A 21357-nucleotide genomic window follows, 5' to 3' on the forward strand; every position below is an offset into this window, starting at 1 on the left:
TAAGCCAGGCAGAGAAGGACAGAAACCATATGTTTGCACTCATAGGTCTAGCAGGAAAACAAGAGAGACCTAATGGAGAACCAGGGGGAGCAGAGGAGGGAGAGAGAGTTGGGGAGAGAGAGGGATGCAGAACTTGAGAGACTATTGAATACTGAGAGTGAACTGAGGGTTGAGGGGGAAGGGGGAGGGGGGAAAAGAAGTGGTGGTGATGGTGGAGGGCACTTAAGGAGAAGAGCACTGGGTGTTGTATGGAAAACAATTTGACAATAAAATATTATGTGAATAAAAAAGAATTTGGGGCTTCCCATCTTTTCTTTTTCTTTTTGTATGTGGTATTTTATAATAGCCTATTATGCAGATTTATTCATCTATAGAATAACTTGTATTTCCCAAGATATGGCAGATAATAATAAAAAATAGCAGTGCATAGCTTGTCATATGAATGTGACCTACACTGTATGTAGAAATCTACAAATAAAATGGTATAATTCCATTTAAAGGATTTTGAAATTGAGGTACAGTGAGCTTAAGTAACCAAGGTCATATATTTAGGATTCAAACTCAAATTCAACTATTTAGCTATAAAAATGTCTGATTTTTTAATACATATTGCTATCCTGCTATTTAATGGTATTGTACATATAGGATCAGATAGGATCCAGGCCCATCAGGTTCTCCATTCTGGGTGGTTTAGTTGTCCTAGGGCACTGTTTTCTCATCTATAATAATGTCCTATAATATGTACCCAGGAGTGGCGTAGTATCGATGCTATTTATGTGTGTGTTGGAGGGTGCATAGGTGGGCAGAATGGTGAACTATACAGCAATTACAATTAAATAGTAGATATTTGAAGTTCCTCAGAATTGCTTTATACACTATTTTAAAGGGTAAAAATTATTTTAAAGGAAATTGTTACAATTTTAGTGAATTAATAAAATATTTACTCTTTTTCTAATGAAGAAATATGTAATGTCTTGGAACTTCAGGTAGTTATTTTTTATCTTTTCTTTTTAAAACTACAGTGCCTTTACTTTCCCGAATTCTGCCTTCTGATGCATGTAAGATATACAAACAAGGTATCAATATCAGGTAAGGTGATTTGATTTTTTTTTCTGAGTAAAGAAAATTGAGTTTTAGAGAAAGTTTTCTTTCTGTAGTAACAGTTTACATTTGAATGTAGTAGTTTATAACTTAAACATGCTGTTATATATTTACACTATTTTATCTTATTTGAGACATCCTATAAATAAGGAGCCAAAGATATAAAATCTTGACCAAAACAAAGGTATTAATTATAACTACAGACTATCTAGCAGGCAGACAGAGTGAAGATCATGATGTAATACGGAGAAGATTTAAGATGGTTATGTCTCTGATCCTGACTATTTTTTTTAAAGGAATAAAGGACACATATGGAAAACCCAACTCCTATCCTCTTTTCCTCCAATCCTTTCAACCCTTCCCTCCTCTGTCCATCCATTCATCTAATCATCTGTTCCGTTAGTAAACACTTTAAGGCTAATTTTAACTTTCTGCTTTTTAAAAGTAGGATTTACTTTTAGATCGGATGGGAAATTATTTTACTCATTTCAGAACTTACTTTTATCATTCCTTATATCTTTATATTAACTTATGCATGTGTAAGATATATAATACTGGTGAATATGTCAGCTTTTATATACACATATATACACACATATTTTAGTATATTTATAAGTTATAGATATATAATTTTGTATATCTATGTCTCTGTATATCTCCAGAATATTCATTTGGACATATAAGGATCTAGAACTGGAAGCATCTTGAAAGATTATTTCATATAAACTTTTTATTTTATAGATGAGAAAATTCAGAGAGGTGATGTGATTTTTATAAGAGCATATTGTGAATTAATGGTTGGGCCAGGACCTTTGACTTCTTGTCTATTCTTACCATGTCACAAGGCAGAAATTTCAGAAAGTCGGCTCTGAGATTTATTATAAAATATGTTGAATATTAGCGAAGAGATAATCTTTAGTTGAAAGTAAGTTCTAGGGTAATTTGACTCAAGAAATATAATTTGAATAAGGTAGAAGTTTCTGGTTTTTTTTTTCAAAAAATAATCTTCAATGATATTTCTAATTATGAATGTGCTTATGTACGTTAAATTCATGGTCATTATTAGAGACCTTACAAAATGCAGAAAAATATGAAAGAAAAACTAAGAAAGGATTTGATAATGGTGTAGATTTATTTTAGCAACTTATTTATGATTTCATCAAAATTACTCATCAATTTAAAAATGTTTACTATAGGTGCTTGCCAAAGGTAGCAGATAATTTGGAGAATATTATTATATTCCTTGTGCTACTGTTAAAAAGGTTAGTTTTAGTTCTGTTTGATTCTTAGAGAAAAACGTTTTAAGAAATTATTTCACATTTATATATGACTTTTAAAAGTAAATTATGTGCATATTACATAATATAGATAATACAGCTGCAAAATTGTTAAAATAGAGACATAAGAATAAAAGCCTGAAGGAGAATAATTGTTTCAGAGAATATAGATTAAAAGGAAGTTACTATAATTTAGGGGTCCCTGGGTAGCTCAGTTGGTTAAGCATCCAAATCTTGATTTCAGCTCAGCTTATGTTCTCACAGTTTATGAGACAGGCCCCACACTGGGCTTTGTGCTGACAGCATGGAACCTGCTTTGGATTCTTTCTCCCTCTTTCTCTGCCCCTCATCTGCTAGTTTGTTCTCTCTCTGTCTCTCTCTCTTTCTCTCAAAATAAATAAGTAAATAAACTTAAAAAAACAAAGGAAGACGCTCCTGTAATTTAGCAAGATACTCTGACCTGGGACTTAGAGGAGCTGAGGATAAAGGAGAGATGTGATAGGTTCAAAGCTCTCATTACTGAAGTTTACCAGGTTACTGGAGAGGCTGGCTTTTAGGATGTATTGTAAAGGTTTTTTGCACAGATGAGAAGAATCTATCGAAAAATAATCTATTAACATTAAATAAAAACTTTCAAATGTAAACATCATGAGATGATTCATTTTTACATATTTATACTTTTTAAAAATAGTTATTTATTTCTGAAAGAGAGAGAGAGCATAAGCAGGAGAGGGGCAGAGAGAGAGGGAGACACAGAATCCAATGCAGACTGCAAGGTCTGAGATGTTAGCACAGAGCCTGATGTGGGGCTTGATCTCATGAACTGTGAGATCATGACCTGAGCCAAAGTCAGATGCTTAGCCAACTGAGCTACCGAGGCACCCGATTCGTTATTTTTAAGCATCACTGCAAATGAAACTGAATTTTAAAATGTTCACAGAAATCTTTAAAGTTTACTTGTATTTCACAATAGCCACGTGATCATTTAAAATATCTTTTCTGATGTCAAGGAGAAATTAATACTTTAGTGGAAGTAGGAAAGTATGAGCAACTTTATTGTTGAGAATATTTACATTTTCACTATTAATAATTATGAGGTAATCTATAAGCACTGACTGAAATGATCAGGGAAAAATTTGCAAACTTTGCCTCATTTCAGGCTTTTCCTGTCTCAAGGGAAGCCCCTGTTATATCCTTTTGCAGTGTTATTTGGCATTACCCAAGTTTTTGTCTTAAAAACAACATTTTCTATTGATTTTTTTGAATACTTTCAATTCAAATCTTTGCATTTATATAATATATATATTTTTCATGGCTAATTGCATGGCAAAAATAAGAAAATATTTAGACTCATAGGCTTAAAGCAAGGACTAGTTAATACATTAAAATACCATCATGACAAGTTATATCAATTTAAGGCATGTATAACACAGCTTAGTGGACCATCTAATATGTCAGGGATATTGTAGAAAATGTATTAGTCTTCTTTCAGTTGTAAATTATAAAAATAAAATAAAAATTGATTATGACTCATTTTAGGTCTAGCTAGATCTAAGGGTTCAAATGTCACCATCACCATGTCAGTCTTTGTCTTTCTGTCTCTGTCTCTATGCATCTCTCCTTTCACTACTCTTACGTCCACTATCAACCCACTACCACATTCTCATCCAGGTTTGGCAAGAAGGAAATGGACACAGAAGATTGTTCTGTTTCATTTCCTGTTTTATGTGAGGTATAGAGTTTCCTGGTAGCTGCAGCTTGAAGTCCAGATAAACCACTAATATAAAGTGATCTGTCCCTTTTCGATATTCAGTATCCCACATCTTACAGAATAGGCGATGAGCCTCTCTTACTGGCATTATTTTCAAGTAGTAACTGGGTGTGTTTAGTAGTACAAGCACTCGTAGGACACTTGCTGGCCCCTGGAGGTGAACCAGGAGCTAGGATTTAGCTATAAAGCAGCCAGCAGGATTCACTCCTATAGGAGTTGGTGATTTTGCTTCTTTTGGCTTCTTGATTTTATTCTGAGGCATGTATATACTTTATGGCTCAGAGAGGAGGCCCTTATACGTAAATTAACCATACTTCCCTGTTTGCTCTTGATTCATCCCTATTGTCCTTGCAAAATTATTAATAGTATCACCTTCACTTTTATTTATTTATTTTTTAAATTTTTTTTCCTGTTTTTTATTTATTTTTGAGAGACAGAGAGAGACAGCATAAGCAGGGGAGGGTCAGAGAGAGAGGGAGACACAGAATCTGGAACAGGCTCCAGGCTCTGAGCTAGCTGTCAGCTCAGAGCCTGATGCAGGGCTTGAACCCACGAACCGTGAGATCATGACCTGAGCCGAAGCTGGATGCTTAACTGACTTAGCAACCCACGTGCCCCTCACCTTCACTTTTAAAAGGCACTAGTTTGTTGATAAATTATATGTAAACCCAGATACTTTTTGATGCAGCATCAGTTCTCAGATTTTTTTCTGAGTAGAGAAACCAAGAGCGCTCAATCACTTTGCCTAGTCTAGCATGAGAATTGAATAACTTACAAGGTAATGAATTCTTAGAAACTTAGTAGCCAGGGTATGATCAGCATCTCTTAACAGTTTTGTCAATCCCTTTCTTAAATTAAGGACTATATTTTGAGCAACCAGTAAGAGAGAGCCTAATGTGATTTGCTACAAAGCTTGGTACAAGATTGAAACATTTCAGGGTACTCGTGAACTTTTCCATTCTAGTATTCTCCCCAATTTCAGAAAGCAGTGGTTTGTGGAATTTATTTGAGATCAATCGATTGAGCTAGACCATACCAGGTCGTGGTTATGAAAGAGTACAATAAACACACAAATGTGTTAAATAAATCCATGAATCTTTGACACAGGAATGATCCATAAGTTTTATGGCTGTGGAGATGTTGGGAAAGAGAATGCTAATTTGAATCTGAGAAGTCAAACAGAAAGGACGAAAAATTGGAGTAAGTTAAATGATTTATCTAGGTGAAGGATGAAGCCAGGTCCGGGAACAGAAGGCCCAACATAAGGCATAGAGGTAGATAAAAAGAGCAAGATTGGAAACATAGTCCTTAATCTATGGATGTGGTCCATCCATTACTGTACCCTTTCCATATACTCTGCTGAGCTAGTAGCATTGTCTTATTGGGATCAAAGAATATTAGACGTCTGCTTTCCTTTAGTGTCCTTCACCATTGAAGTAACTTTTATAGAGTAGCTGCATTAAGGGAAATGGTAGGGAACAAGGGTATAGTTAGGGTAATACTTGAATAATGTGGAAACAATCTTTTTTTTGCTGGATTAATGAAGCATTTATTCCGAAAATGAACTATAGAAAAATGGAATATTATTTAAATGTTATTTCAGTATTTTTAAATAAATACTTTAGCCTTAACAGTAAGTTTGACTTTGAAATATCATGTTAGCATCTTGGTAGATGCAATGAAGCTTGTGTAATTATTATGGAGCTTTATCAAAATTTTATTTGTCAGGATTTCTCATCTACCCATCTTTCACAGGCTTGACACGACTCTCATAGACTTCACTGACATGAAGTGCCAACGAGGGGATTTAAGCTTCATTTTCAATGGGGATGCGGCACCCTCTGAATCTTTTGTAGTATTAGACAATGAGCAAAAAGTTTATCAGCGAATACACCATGAGGTGAGCATGTCGTCTTGCCAGTGTTCTCCTAAATGCTTTTATAAAAATGTATGTATGCAACCAAGTTTCAGTGTAATTGTTTTAAAAGGCATAAAGTATAGGTGAGATGGTTCATTCCCAGAGCTTTCATTTGTTTACTACTAGCTGTAAATTTTTATTTTTAATTTTCTGGTCTTCATCCTGACCATTCCACTGAGACTGTCTCTTCATAATTCACTAATGATCTAGTTAAAGGAACTCCAACTTATGTTAATTCTCACTTGTAGCTCTCATTTGTTGAGCCTGTGCTGGCCCTTCTGTTTATTATCTTGCTACCTTAGCGTCTTTTAATATTGCTGACAATCTCTAGCTCCTTAATAGCAATACTCTTTTGGTTAATCTGTCACTCTTTTTGTACTCTTTTACTGTCCCTAACTCTTTGGCTACTTTTCTCTCTTTTTTTCCCTCTTAGAATACAAAATTATCTTCCTTCTGTCTCATCATGTCTCCCTGTTGGTATTGTTTCCACAACCACCATTGAAAAGCGTATACGTTATTTTTATCCTTTGTTTCCTGAGTGGCCATTTCCCTGCTATAAACCAAAGAAAAAGCTTTTCCTGTATCTTTGTGTCATTGATCACCCTAAAAATGTTTTAAGTCAACATTTTATTTTCCACTGTTGCTTTTCTTATGTTTTTCTTTTTCTTTTTTTTTTTTTAATTTATTTTTGAGAGACAGAGAGACACAGCACGAGCAGGGAAGGGTCAGAGAGAGAGGGAGACATAGAAGCAGAAGCAGGCTCCAGGCTCTGAGCTGTCAGCACAGAGCCTGACATGGGGCTCGAACCCACAATCGTGAGATCATGACCTGAGCCGAAGCAGGACGCTCAACCGACTGAGCCACTCAGGCACCCCTGTTTTTATTTTTCAACACTTCATTTCTCCACGTTGTCATTCATCACATCCTGTGACTCCTTCCTTAATATCTCTTATATTAGACCTTCCTACTACCATATACATTGATGAGACCTTAATTACCTTATATGTGTTTATATTAAATATCATTATTTAATTAAATACTGTAATAGTTTCTTAACTGGCAGTGAGCAGTGAATATTTAGATTGGAAGAGGGAAGAAAAAGAAGGAATTCTTTGTTGAGGAAAAGTATGAATAAAGTAGGAAAGTGGAATGAGAATGGTCTATTTGAGGAAAGAGATTTGACTGTGGTGAAGGTCTCTTTTTGAGCATGGGAATGTGGTTTATGGAAGGTTTTAAAAGCCAGATGTTAGGATCTGCTGTAGTTGGCAACAGAGAGTCATTCTTTTTTAAGATTAAGTAAAAATGGGAAATTGTATAATGCTATAATGGCATTCATAAAAAAACTAATTTTGAGGATATATGTATACATATATACACATATGTACTTGTGTAAACTTTGAAAAGAGTTTGAAAGCATTCATGTGAAACATTAACAGTGATTTTTATAGTTGTCAATATATTATTAGTTTTACAGATCTCACTGAGCATTCAAATACCTTTATATCACAAAAAATGCAGATGCATTTTATATCTACTCATTTACTCTTCCATACCCAATCAGTTAGTCTTCTGCCTTTGAAGCACAAATCTTTTTTTTTTCTCATTTCAAAAAATAATAATCAGGGGCACCTGGGTGGCTCAGTTGGTTAAATGTCTGACTTTGGCTCAGGTCATGATCACTGTTAGTGAGTTCAAGCCCTGCTTCAGGCTCTCTGCTGACCACTTGGAGCCTGGAGCCTGCTTCAGATTTTGTGCCTCCCTTCCTCTCTGCTCCTCCCCCGCTCATGCTCTGTCTCTCTCTTTCTCTCTCTCAAAAATAAAGACTGAACATTATAAAAGAATAATAAAAATCAGTTATTATATTCAGGGAATATATAGAGGATAAACCTGAAACAAGACTACTTACTAAGTTTAGAAACCATGGGTTGATATTTTGGATTCCATTTCTTTCTATAAGGAATATAGAGAAAATTCCCTCCCTCCCTCCCTCCCTCCCTCCCTCCCTCCCTTCCTTCCTTCCTTCCTTCCTTCCTTCTCTCTTTCTCTTCTTACTCTCTCTTTCTTCCACTTTATAGGTATTAGGAAACAAAGGCTCAAATGATAGTGGTAGGCATTTGGAAGAAAAAAGATTTAAAGTAAGATTATCTGTATTTAAAAAAAACCTTCATATGGGAATTTTGTCTCAGGCCTGTCAACTTAATTCTTAATCTTTTGAAATTGTTCTACATACTCTGTATTTCTATAATGGACAAGCCGGTATTGTTTCCATGACATATTTTGAACACTGTAAAAGTATTATTTTTCATGTGCCCTGTATTTATAGATTTATAATTAGTCATAATTCTAAGTTAGATATAAGAAGCTTAAGCTTCTGTAATTGGTTTTTAGGATAAATAGTACTTCACATTCTTTAGAATCTATCCTTTTCTTTTTTGAACCTGTAACATTTTAATTGTTGATATTTTCATATGTGTAGTACTAATAACCTTTGAAAACCTCAATCCTTATATTTAACTTTTGTTCCCACTGCAGGAATCAGAGGTGGAAACAGAAGAAGAGGTTGACATTTTAATGAGTAGTGATATTTACTCTGCAACTTTATCAACCAAATCAATTTCTTTCACACGTGCCCAAACAGGATGGCTTTTTCGGGAAGATAAAACAGTATGTGCCAATGTTGATTTTTCAATTTTAAAAATTATTTATTCTTTCATGTTGCCAAAATAACGTGGGGGAGGTGTAGAAAGAAGTAGCTTACTGACTTATCTTCCAGTAGTTTATTCCTTCCTCCTTGTCAAGATAGGGAATTATAATGGTTGTTTACAGAGTTGAAACATATTTTTACAGAAGCCTACAGAAGCCAGGAGAGAATGTTTAGCTCATTTGAATTTTATGTTGGAAAAGATTCTTGATATGTCAACTGCCTTGTTATTTACAGGGAACAGTGTCTTCACATGGTTCTATTATATTTCTAATGTGTTTATTCCTAAGACCACAGAGAGGAATACACTTTTGAATTCATTTCCCTGGATCTTTTTTTTCTTTCCACATTTAAACTTCAAAATTATTTACTCACTCAGTATCTGTTTCTCAGTAGTCCATATATATGACTAAAATTAAATAAGCTTACATTTCTATAACACTGTCATTAAATTAAATTTCCATGGAGATTCCCTCATTAGTGAATGGTAAATTCTTTCCATAATTCCCATTTTATCTGCCAGCAAGAGGTTATATAAGAGTATTCAAGATATATTAAAAATTTTTAATTAGACATATGAAGAAGCATTTGGTAAAGTTTTAAAGTTAAGAATAAATCATTATATAGGTGAGGGCCAAGATTTGTTGCTTTTAAGAATTATGTTTTTAAAACTATGTTTGATTACACATGGTAGAAATGAATATATTCTTCCTGGAAAAATAAATACTGCTTGTATTAGAGTTCTCTGAGGAAATCAGTAGGAGATCTCTGTATCTCTATCTAGACATATTTATATCCATATATAAATATATGGATATATAGAGAGAAGGAGGGAGGAGTGTGGGAGAGATTGATTTATTTAAAGGAATTAGCTTATGTGAATATAGGTGCTGGCCAGTCAGAAATCTGTAGAGCATTCTAGTAGGTCAGAAATTCAGGTAAGAGTTGACGTGGTCTTGAGTCTAAAATCTTCAGGCTAGAATCTTAGGCAGGGTTTCTGAGTTGCAGCCTTGGGGCAGAATTTCCTTTCCTTTGTGAAATTTTAGTCTTTGCTCTTAACGTTGGCCATTGTTTGAATGAAGCCTACCCACATTGTGGAGGGTAATCTGCTTTATTCTAAGTCTAGTGATTTAACTGTTAATTACATCTAAAAAATACCTCCATAGCAATATCTAGATATGTGTGAAGCCAGACAGCTGGGCATCATAGTCTAGCCAAGTTGATACAAAATTAATCACCATACAACCTTATACATAAAGCTCTAAGGTACCCCTTTACCAGTATTCAATCTCCTAGAGCCCTTTGTAGAGGATTATCCATTAGTATACTCAACCTTTTTTTATGCTCTGCATTCATTAATATAATATATAGCTAATAATATGCAGCTTTAGTCATTGATATTCCTTTATTTTTTTCTAGTGTTATATTTATTGTTTTGCACCTTTTTTTCCCACTCTTTAGTATGTTTAGAAGCTTTTTCTTATCAGTAGTACCACTTCATTCTTTTTAATAACTGCATAGTATTGCATAATATGGATTGTAGTTTATTTATGCAGTCTCTTATTTGTGGACATTTTGATGAATGACACACATTTGTGTCCAGTTTTCTGCCATTATAAATGATGTTGTGTTTATCATCCATTTGTATGCTTTTGCATTGACTATTATAGATAGCGAGAAATGGAATGGCTGGATTTTGAAGAATATACACTTAAAATTTGTACTGATATGATGATTTACTTTTAATAAATGCTTACTCATAAGATTTCAAAAACTGAGAATTATCACCTGAGTATTTCTGAGCCACAGAAAAATTCTCACTTTTAGATACAGGCTCATCAACTTTCTTCTCTAAGCCTCTTTGGCAATAAATAATATTCTAGGATTCCCAGTTGTGAGCTCCGTTACACTGCAGTCCCTTTGTTGGCTTGAAGTCTTATTTGTTTGTACTCTGTTCTTCTGGACAGCATTAGAGGATCAGCTCAAGAGACAATAAAAATTGAAGTTGCTGTTCATCTAGTGCTACTGCTAAGCAGCTCAAAGCTCTTGAACAGCATCTAGGTGTTTTTCTTTAATATTTGACAGGTAAGGAGGGAGTCAGTAATACTTAAGGTTCCCATTTTGTAGGTAGAAACAGGTTAAGAACGCCTTACTTTTTGGTGACTGGTAAGAGGCCACCAAAAACAAGGTGGACATGGAAATGACTCTTAAACACATAGTTTTGGAATGCCAGAAAACATCCGCAAGATAGAGAGCAAGTGATTTGCATGCAGGTAGAAATGAGAAGCTTGTTTTCAGTAAGTTACTGATCTTGTTTTTTGTAGTAAGCTATTTGAAACTGACCACGAATGGGTCTGAAAAAGGTGAAGGTTAATGTTGAAGAAAGTACTTCATTGAAAGGAAATAATTCTTTTCCTCCTATCATTTATATCACTTGAGTTTCCCTATCCCTAATCCATAATATAAGCACTTAATTGTAGTAGTGAGCAAAACTATTCTGTTGTTCTCTCTTCTTTATTGAAAGCAGCAAGTAGCTGCTTGATCAAACTTGGAAGTTTGATCCTGCTGGAAAATAGAATATTGGAATTAATTCTAGTTATGCTAGAGATTCTTATGTGACTTAGACTATTTCTTTTAATTCCACTGTTTTTTCTATCTATAAAATGGGAACAGTAATTATCCCTGACCCCTCCTTGTTACTCATGATGTTTGACTATCATCTAAATAAAGTTTTCAGATAGGTTTGTGCTACTTGGGAGTAGATTCTAAAGGAATACTATGTGGTATTTCTATTTAGATTTAATTCATTTGCAGATTAACTACCATATATCTTGTGTGTTGTAAATTTTCCTTTACAAATTTAAAATGTGTAATTGTATATATATTCTTAAATTTAATAAAATGTATAAATTAATTTGTTCAAGTACCAAGGGAATATTTATTTTCACTTAAATGTTAACATATTTATGGAAAAACATTGTATATTATTTTGCAACTTTCTTTTTAATCTGAAATATACTTAATTAGTTTTAGTGTTTTGAAATATTTGAATGTTTTACTGTTTTGTTTAATTTAATTTTGTTTTAGGAAAGAGTAGGAAACTTTTTGGCAGACTTTTATCTGGTGAATGGACTTGTTTTAGAATCAAGAAAAAGAAGAGAACATCTTAGTGAAGAAGATATTCTTCGAAATAAGGCCATTATGGAGAGTTTGAGTAAAGGTGGAAACATAATGGAACAGAATTTTGAGGTACAATATTTCTAATTTACAATGCTTTAAAGAGAGAGGGTGTAGATTTATTCCTGGCATTCAGTGAGTTTATATAAGAACATTTATAGATTTTTTTTTAGTATGTATCATCCTTTATTTTTCTGTGATAGGGTCATTCGTGATTTTTTTGTGAATCTATTCTTGGTCTTTGAGTCTTCATTAACAGATTAATATCATTTTATAAGCATGAAACCCAGTATTAAATTTTTAATCTATGTCTCTTTGCATATATTTTTCCTACTTCACCAACTACAATCTGTTGCTCTAAAGGCCCAGCTAAAGATTTACCTCCTTAATAAAGTCATTTCTAATCTATAGTTTCCCATAAGTTTTTTTTATTCAGCTTGTATATATTGAGAGCATGCTTTATGTAAAGAATTCTATTACAGTAGGGAAAGGGGAGGGGAAGTTAGGAAATACTAAGCTACATGGGACATCATCATTGCCTCTGCGATCTTATTCCCTAATCAGATGAATTGGATGGGTTCCTAAATTTATTTTGTATTTTGACAATTTTAGATTTACAAAAAAAACACAACTAAAACAGTACAAAGAATTCCTGGATACTCTTCATTAAGATTCCCCAAATGTTAACATTTTACTACATTTGTATAGCAGTGTTTTTCAAATTGAAGGCAGCATAGGGACCCCTTAGTAGGTTATGAAATCAATTTAGTAGGCTGTGACCACCCTTTTTAAAAAAGAAAGAAATTAGAATCTAAATAAAGATGTTAAAGTAAACCCAGAGGACATCACCTGTAATATAGGTCATTGTTGCTTTTTGAAACCATGGTTTCAGGGACGTGCATGTTTGTAAATAGGTGTATGTGGGAGTGCTGGTCTCCAGTGTAAAACGTGGGTCACAATAGCAGAAAGATTAAAGGCTACTATGAGGAGGCTTGACTTCGCTGAATTAGTTTAGTCTCTCTCCTGTGGTATTGTGCCAGACTATGTTTCAGGGATAGATAAACTTTTCAGATTAGTATGCCAGATTCCAGCTAATTCATGGTAATAATGTGCGTGCCAGGAAGGTACTTCAATGTTTAGGAAGTTCATGTACTTAGTGAATCAGCCGTAATTTAGTTAAATAAGTACAGGATATGAAGTGTTTAAGAATTCTCGTTAACTGTTAAAGTTGTGGTTATCCCAGTGCAGTGTGGTCCTCCCCCCTTTCTGCCAGATCCTCTTGTACTCACTTTTCTTCGGGCCGTGGGATAGAGCCTCACACGGCTTCATTTTCTGGAAGCCTTCTGGAATTTACTGATCTCTTGATCAGTAGGAGATACAGGACATGATATGCTCAGGAAATAGGTATGGAGAAGATGAACTGAGACAGGGACTGCAGAGCTGCATCTTTAGCAAAGCTGCTACCCTCTACCATTGTTGACCAGACAAAAGGCCATTTTTTGGACTTGCCCGGTGATTTAAATTTTATTGTATTTGTTTTTCTTTAAAAAAAATGATTTTTTTGTAGTGGTAGTTATTGGTACCTTTGTTTAAATTTGACAATAAACTATTTTGGGATGAATGAATATATAGGTACAAAATTTTGTTGAATAGAATTTTGTAGGCCACATGCCAGTTGTCTTCAGTTGTCTGATTTATCTACATTTAAATTTAACAGTAGACAACTTGATTTTCTTTAGGGCAGGGAATATAACCTGATACACCTGAATTGTTAAAGGAGCTTGTATTTTTTTTAAGTTTATTTATTTAATTTGAGAGAGAGAACAAGTGGGGAAGGGGCAGAGAGAGGGGGACAAAGGATCTGAAAGAGGCAGTGTGCTGACAGCAGAGAGCCTAGTGTAGGGGGCCTCGAACTCAGGAACTGAGATCATGACCTGACTGAAGTCAGACCCTAACCCACTGAGCCACCCAGGTGTCCCTGTTAAAGGGACCTTTAAATGTCATTTTAATCAGCAGTAGTTTTGAACTTTGAACTTAAAACATAGTTTAATTCCAAATAGGTATATAATAAAACAAAATAATATGAAATAAATGAACTAATTCACTTTTGACTTCTGGTCAGAAGTCAAAGGGAACAGTTCCTGTGTGAATCATAGCCCCTTGAACTGTATAGTTCTTGATGAATATTTAGATTCAACTTGTCAATTTCTATAAAAGATAAAAAACTTGATGGAATTTTGATTAGGATGATGATGAATCTGTAGATCAATCAATTTTTACATAAAAGCCTGCTTGATTTTTCTTAATTCAACTTTTCATTTTGAGATTATTGTAGCTTCCATATATAGTTGTAGGAAATAATACAGAGAGAGTCTATATATGCCTCACCCAGTTCTCTTATATGTTAATTAACATTTTGCTAAACAGTAATATCCTACCACAACCAGGGTATTTGCATTTATAGGCAAGGTATAGAAAATGGCCATCACCACAAGATCTTTCCTTCCCCTTGTATAGGCACACGTTCTGCCTTTTTGCCCCTTTGCCCCTTTCCTGTCCATTATCCCTGGCAACCATTAATCTGTTCCTCCATTTAAAAATTTTTGTCATTTCAAGGATATTATATATAACCGTTTGAAATTGGTTTTTTCTCCCCCCTCACCAAGGTTAATTCCCTGATAATTTTTCCAAGTTGTGTATATTAGTAGTTTGTTCCTTTTCCTTCTGAGTAGTAGTCCATGGTATGAATACACCATAGTTTGCTTAACTATTCACGTGTTGAAGGACATTTGGGTTGTTTCCAGTTTTGGGCCATTAATGAGTAAAGCTGTCATAAACATTCATATATAGGTTTTTGTGTGAACATAAGTCTTTATATCTCTAGGATAAATGTTTTCTTTGGGAATGCATGAAGCTGGCTGCTTATATGTGCGTATGAGGGATAAATGGACAAGGAACCCTTGAGGGTGTGGGCCCTAGAACCCTGTGTGTCTTCACTGCCCTGGTGGCTCTGGACAATGGTTCATGCCAGTTGTTTGATTTATCTACTCTGTGTGCTGTTCATACTGTAACTGGGGCCCATGGGTGCAAGAGCACTTGGCTCTGGAGATCCCAAACAGACCAGGTTTGGCCACTTGCCACTGACAAAATCCAAAGGCAGAGAGACGGTGGTGAAACAAGAAAGGAATTTATTTCAGTGAGGCCAACCCAGAGAATGCAGCTAACTGATGTCTCAAAGACTATTCAGAGTGCTAGGGGTACTGGGTTTATGTAAGGAAAATGTGGAACAAAGGTCACTGAGTATGTGCAGCTGGACAGTAAAGGTCAGGTTGATCATTGTCTTGAGGTCAGTCACACAGGGTCTTGGTGGTGTCTTGGCAGTTCTTATTGCTGGAAGGAGTAGTTTGGGTTTCTGTCAAGGGATGCTTTGCCTGTAAGGTTTTTGCTTGAGTTAAAAGATGACTGGAAGATGACTGAGGTCAGATGGAGATATTCTCTAGAATGCCCAGATCCTGTTCTTGCTCTGGTCCATTCAATGCTTCCTCCATAAGGAAGAGTTCATATCCTTCCCCTCCATACACACACACACACACACACACACACAGACTGTACTCAGGTCCAAGTGCAATTAAGAGTACAGTTGCTGTGTTGTGTGGAAGTTGAATGTTCATGAGAAACTGAAAATTTCCCATTTCCCATTGTCCCAGGCAGTGTATGAGTGATTGTTTCTTGTTAGCCTTTCCAGCATTTGATATCATCACAATTTTTATTTTACCCATTCTATTTTATTCTTTTATTTTTATTCTTACTTTTTTTATTTTACTCATTTGATATTTGATAGTGTTTTTCTTATTAGCTGATGATGCATAACAAAGTACCATAGAGTGGATGGGTTAAACATCTTAAGAAGAATTTATTTTTCACAGTTCAGGAGGCTAGGAAGTCAAATCATGATTTTGGCTTACTTGCCTCGAAGATAAGGGTTTTCTTACTGACTTCTTGGTGTGTTCTTAGGTAGGGAAGAGCATTCTGGTCTTCATTATCCTATAAGGACAGTGATCTCATTTGGAGGGTACCACCTTTATGACCTCATCTAATCCTAATTAAGGCCCCACCTTAAATACCATTACATTGGTGGCTAGGGTTTTAACACCTGAATTTTGGAGGGACACAAACATTCATGACAGATTGTGAATAGTACTATCTTACTGTGGTTTTATTGCATTTCCCTAATGGCTAATGATATTTGAATGCTCATCTTTTCTTGTACTTATTTGCTATAAATATATCCTCTTTGATAAAATGTCTCTTCTATGTCTTCCATTGTCTAGTTGGATTGTTTCTTTTTGTTGAGTTTTCAAAATTCTTTATATATACTAGATACTAGTTCTTTGTCAGATGTGTATACAGCTATTTTTTTCCTACTCTGTAGCTTACCTTTTCATCCTATTAAATGGGTCTTTTGAAAGGAAAAGTTTTTAATTTTGATGAGGTCCAGTTTATCAGTTTTTGTTTTATTGCTTCCACTAAGTCGAAAATCTCTATGCTTCTTTGCAAGTCTCTAAGATTTTCTTGTATATGTTTTTGATAAAGTCTTCTATTTCTATATTATGCACTTAAGTCCACGAATTAATTTTACATAAGTTATGATGTATTTTTACTTCTTCCTTCCTTCCTTTCTCTTCCTTCCTGCCTCTCTTTTCTTTCCTTCCTTCCTTCCTTCCTTCTTTCCTTCCTTCCTTCCTTCCTTCCTTGCTTCATTTCTTTTGCCTTTGATGTCCAGTTGATTCAGCACCGCACCATTAAAACAAAAAGAACTATGCGTCCTCCATTGAATAACCTGCTGAATTTATTTCGAGGCAGTGTTGAATCTGTAAATTAAAGTCTGGAGACTTGATATCTTAAAAATATTGAATCTTCAGTTTCATGAACATGGTATATCTCTCCATTTATTTAGATCTTTTATAGTTTATCTCAGAAGTGTTTTGTAGTTTTTAGTGTACAAGTCTTACACATATTTTACTAAATTTCTCTCTCAAGCATTTAGTATTTTTAGTGCTTTCATAAATGATAATGTTTTTAGATTTAATTTACAGTCATTCCTTGATAGTGTATAGAAATATATGTGATATTTATGTATTATATAGATATTTTTAGATTTTTTAGGGTTTTCTACAGATGACTGTATCATCTGGTAATAAAGATTTACTTTTTCCTTGGTACTCTTTTTGCTTTTGTTTGTTTTTCTTACCTTATTGCATTAGGAAGTAACACCAATATAGTGTTGAATAAAAGTTCTGAGAGCAGGTGCCAGGCCTTTTTCCTGGCTTTAGAAGGGTTTTTTTTAATACCAATGTGAATTAAAAAAAAAAATCAATATGTTATTTTGCAATCTGGCAGAAGTAATTTCTTAAGAATTACTAGAAGCCATGACTATATTGTTATTTGTTAGCTCTATAATCCTTGTAAGATTATATTTTTAATTGTTTTAGAATGAAGGAAGTATGTATCTCATCATAATGTTGTTTGGACTTTTGATAGGGAAGAACTGAAGAATTACATTTGAGAATATTTTTGGAATTCAATTATAAATATTTAGAAGAAATTTAAAGAAAATAGTAATTCTATCAGATACTCATCTATACATATAATTTGATTTGGTTGAATCAGGTAAGGTACAGGATGCAAGAATATCAAAATAGTATTGATAAGTCTAATTATAAAAAAGATACACAAAGTTGTATTTATACATGTGTGTGTATATGTGTATTTTCTTAGCTACAGTTTGCTAACACATGGAAAGCAGCATGAAACTGATACCAGTTTAAGTTATATTCAGTAGTGGGAATTAAAGGAGGAGAGAAATATTTCAATGCATTTTGTAGATAATTTTAGGAATATAGTTCTTTTAAACCTACATAAGCTTTTTAGGAAAGGTATATATGAATTAACATGCAGAGTTTAAAAATTGGAAATAAAAAGAGTAAAGGGAGGTATCGTCCATTTTAATGATGAACTATTTTTATAATCTTAACACTTTAAAAAACATATACCAGGGGCGCCTGGGTGGCTCAGTCCATTAAGCCTCCGACTTTGGCTCAGGTCAGATCTCACATCCGTGGGTTCGAGCCCCGCGTCGGGCTCTGTGCTGACAGCTTGCTCAGAGCCTGGAGCCTGCTTCCAGTTCTGTGTCTCCTTCTCTTTCTGACCCTCCCCCTCTCATGCTCTGTCTCTCTCTGTATCAAAAATAAATAAAACATTAGAAAAAAATTTTTTAAACATATACCAGAGTTTAACAAAACGTATACAAAATAAAGGATCCTTAACCCAGGCCATTAAGTATATTCCTTTCCAGTATGCCTTGGTCATAGTTGCTTCTTTCTGTATATTCAGATGTTTAACATGTCTTAGAAATTCTTTCAAAATATTGGGAAGCTGAAGTTGGAAGAGGCATGACAGAGTGTTAAGATACAATACTGGAAAGATGCTCTTTGTAAATGTAGTAAAAAAATCAGCATTGTTATATTTAAATATTGTGTTCCTAAAACACATATTAGTAAACAATAGTTTCGGCTTTGGAGCATTATTGAAAATTTCAAGAACCTAGAAAATATGTATGATTATTCTTATTTAAAAAATATGAAAATATTATATTTTGAGGCCTCATTTTAATAGAAATTCATTTCTTAAAAATAAGTGTCTACTTTTTCAGAATAAATTTATATTTATTATTGTAACTGAATAGCTTTGAGTTTCTTCTTTTTTTTAACCAAATCTTTTTTCTAATTTCCATAATAAATGGCTTGTAGATAGCATTTAGAAAGAGTTATTTGCCATTAAACTAGTTTGCCATGCCCCTTCTTCCTCTCCCTCCTTTCCAGATACATTTTTCATATTTAGTACACATTTTTGATATACAGAGGATTCAAAGTGGGCTCTGTGTTGACAGCAGGCAGCCTGATGTGGGGCTTGAACTCATGAACTGCAAGATCATAATCTGAGCCAGCGCTGGACGATTAACTAACTGAGCCTTCCAGGCGCCCCTTGAGAATATTTTTTGTAGTAAAATTTAAGTGCTTTGAAATTCTTAAGTCTTAAACTCTTAAGGAGTACTTGCTCCTATGTTTTTGGTGCTCTTTCCCCTTTTTGCCCTAACCAATTATTGTGCAGGAGGGAACAGTGCTCCATTTATACTTAGATATAGAGTTATTGGTAAAAGCATGTATGGTATACAATATATATGTATATATAATATTTAAAATATAAATATATAATATTGAGTTAAAGTCTATTAGTATTTGTCTTTTTTAAGTATATAAAATCTAAATAGGAATACATAGATATAAAATAAATGAATGTCTTAACCATCCAGAAGCCTTTGCTATACAATAGAATAGTAGCAAACCTAGCAATCAATTTAAAAAATATTTTTTACATGCTTCAAGGAAAATAGGCATTCAGACTTTTGCATTTAATCATGAAGAAAGGTTTGATAACATTTCAATTACAGAACCTGTTGCCTTGGGGAAATAACATGAGAAAACCACCTAGTATCCTGTGACAGCCTTCATGTCTTCTTGTTTCATTAGCTAACTATGGTAGCAGTGTTGAGGGAACACTAAACGATATAGCTACAAGTTTCAGTTTATAACAAAGCATTAATTAGGAAAACAAACTAGGAAAGACCTTATTAAAATATAATTGATATCATGATTGATATCAATTTGATATCAAAGGTTAAAATTAGGTTCATTACAGTCTCATTATAAGGTGGTAATATATAATGTACAGTTTAGGAAGAATTTTATTGAAAATAGTAGGAACTGCTTAGAGAAGTTTATTACTTAAAAAAATAAACGACATTCCACATTATCTAATCATGCCTAGCAAATGAGTATTATGATAATATATGTGCATGTATGATAATACGTATATACAAGTATAAAACCAGTTATAGCCAAATATACACAAGTATTAACCAGACTGGAAGCAAGAGTAGACAAGTTTGAAGCAGTGTTCTGAAAGAGAAATTGATTATGGCCTACTTAGTTAGAGATTTGGGTGGAGGTAAGATTAGCCTTTGCTGTTTTTCTGGGTTAGTGCAGCAGTCTTCAGTTTTTCCAGTCTTTACCCCTAGAATTACAGGTTCTGTTGGTTAGTGTGTGTCTGTGTTTTGCAATGCCATAAGATATTTTTATCTCATATCACAATATTTGTGAGGGTCATTAACTACCTTTTAAGCCTGCTTGTCATTGTACTAAGCCATTGCCACATACCACAGCTTTATGTGCAGTATCCCATGTACGAATTAAATTGGTATTGATTACTTTTTCTCCTATAAAAATCTGAGTGTGTGTGGTATCTCTGCTCTGTGGGTTAATCTCAGACCTAATCTGTTTTGTCTCATTTCTTTACTATTAGATGTGACTCTCATCCACGTGGTTTAAGATTATTTATTACCTATTTCATATTCCAGGTAGCAGGAATAGTAGTAATTCCTAATAATAATTTGGAAGGAGAGGACTTGACTGTTTTGTTTCAGGACCCAGTCAGAAGTTGCACACATCGCGTTGCTCACATCCCATTGGTTAGAATCTAGTAACAGGGTAACAGCTAGCTGCAAGAATGGCTAGAAAAATAAGTCTTTAATCTAGGAAGTCATATGTCTAGTGAAAAATTTGAATGAGAGGTTGGTTTACTTATTTATTTTACAATAAAGAATGGGAGAATAGATACTGGGTAGACAACTAGTGGTGTCTAATGTCTCATTAGTTGGATACATATTTGATGCTTCTGTTACCATGCAAACACTGGTAACTCACCTAAAATGTACTTTCGACAGTGACTTTCCTCCTAATCGTCAGATCTGTAGTGCTTTCTATCTCCTCCATTTGGATAAACATAAATATCAAAAATTTAATATGTTTAAATCTGATCAGACAATTTTATTCCTCCTTCCTGTCTTCTGTGTCTTGGGTGATGGCACCGTTATCCACTACCATTACCCAAATAAGCAAACTGAAATTTATCCTTAGACTTCTTTTAGCTTTCCTTGCCCCTATGTCTGTCTGATCAATCACAAAGTCTTGAAGATTTTTTTTTTTAAAAACATCTTCTCTGAAACCCTTCTTATTTTTTCTTATCTTTTTTAAAAAATTTTTAATGTTATTTATTTTTGAGAGACAGAGAGAGGGCAAACAGGGGAGGGTCAGAGAGAGAGGGAGATACAGAATCTGAAGCAGGCTCCAGGCTCTGAGCTGTCAGCACAGGGCCTGATGTGGGGCTCAAATCCACGAATGTGAGATCATGACCTGAGCCAGAGCCGGACGCTTAACCGACTGAGCCACCCAGGTGCCCCGAAGATTTCTTGAATCTATTTTTCTCCTTCCATTTTGAAACAGGATGCTGTTAT

General features: G+C 34.3%; 1 protein-coding gene across 2 annotated transcripts in view; it reads left to right on the forward strand.

Annotated features, from left to right (window-relative positions):
- ANKRD13C (ankyrin repeat domain 13C) overlaps window positions 1-21357 on the forward strand; it is an 89434-nt gene that overhangs the window by 43455 nt on the left and 24622 nt on the right. For both annotated transcript variants that reach the window (XM_029948237.1, XM_029948236.1), the window contains exons 6-9: window positions 1023-1089; window positions 5905-6049; window positions 8600-8731; window positions 11856-12017. In XM_029948237.1, coding sequence (XP_029804097.1) covers window positions 1023-1089; window positions 5905-6049; window positions 8600-8731; window positions 11856-12017 — 506 coding nt within the window. The remainder of the gene's footprint in view (window positions 1-1022; window positions 1090-5904; window positions 6050-8599; window positions 8732-11855; window positions 12018-21357) is intronic.

The sequence above is a fragment of the Suricata suricatta genome, chromosome 8 (genome assembly GCF_006229205.1).
Source record: "Suricata suricatta isolate VVHF042 chromosome 8, meerkat_22Aug2017_6uvM2_HiC, whole genome shotgun sequence".
Lineage (NCBI taxonomy): Eukaryota > Metazoa > Chordata > Mammalia > Carnivora > Herpestidae > Suricata > Suricata suricatta.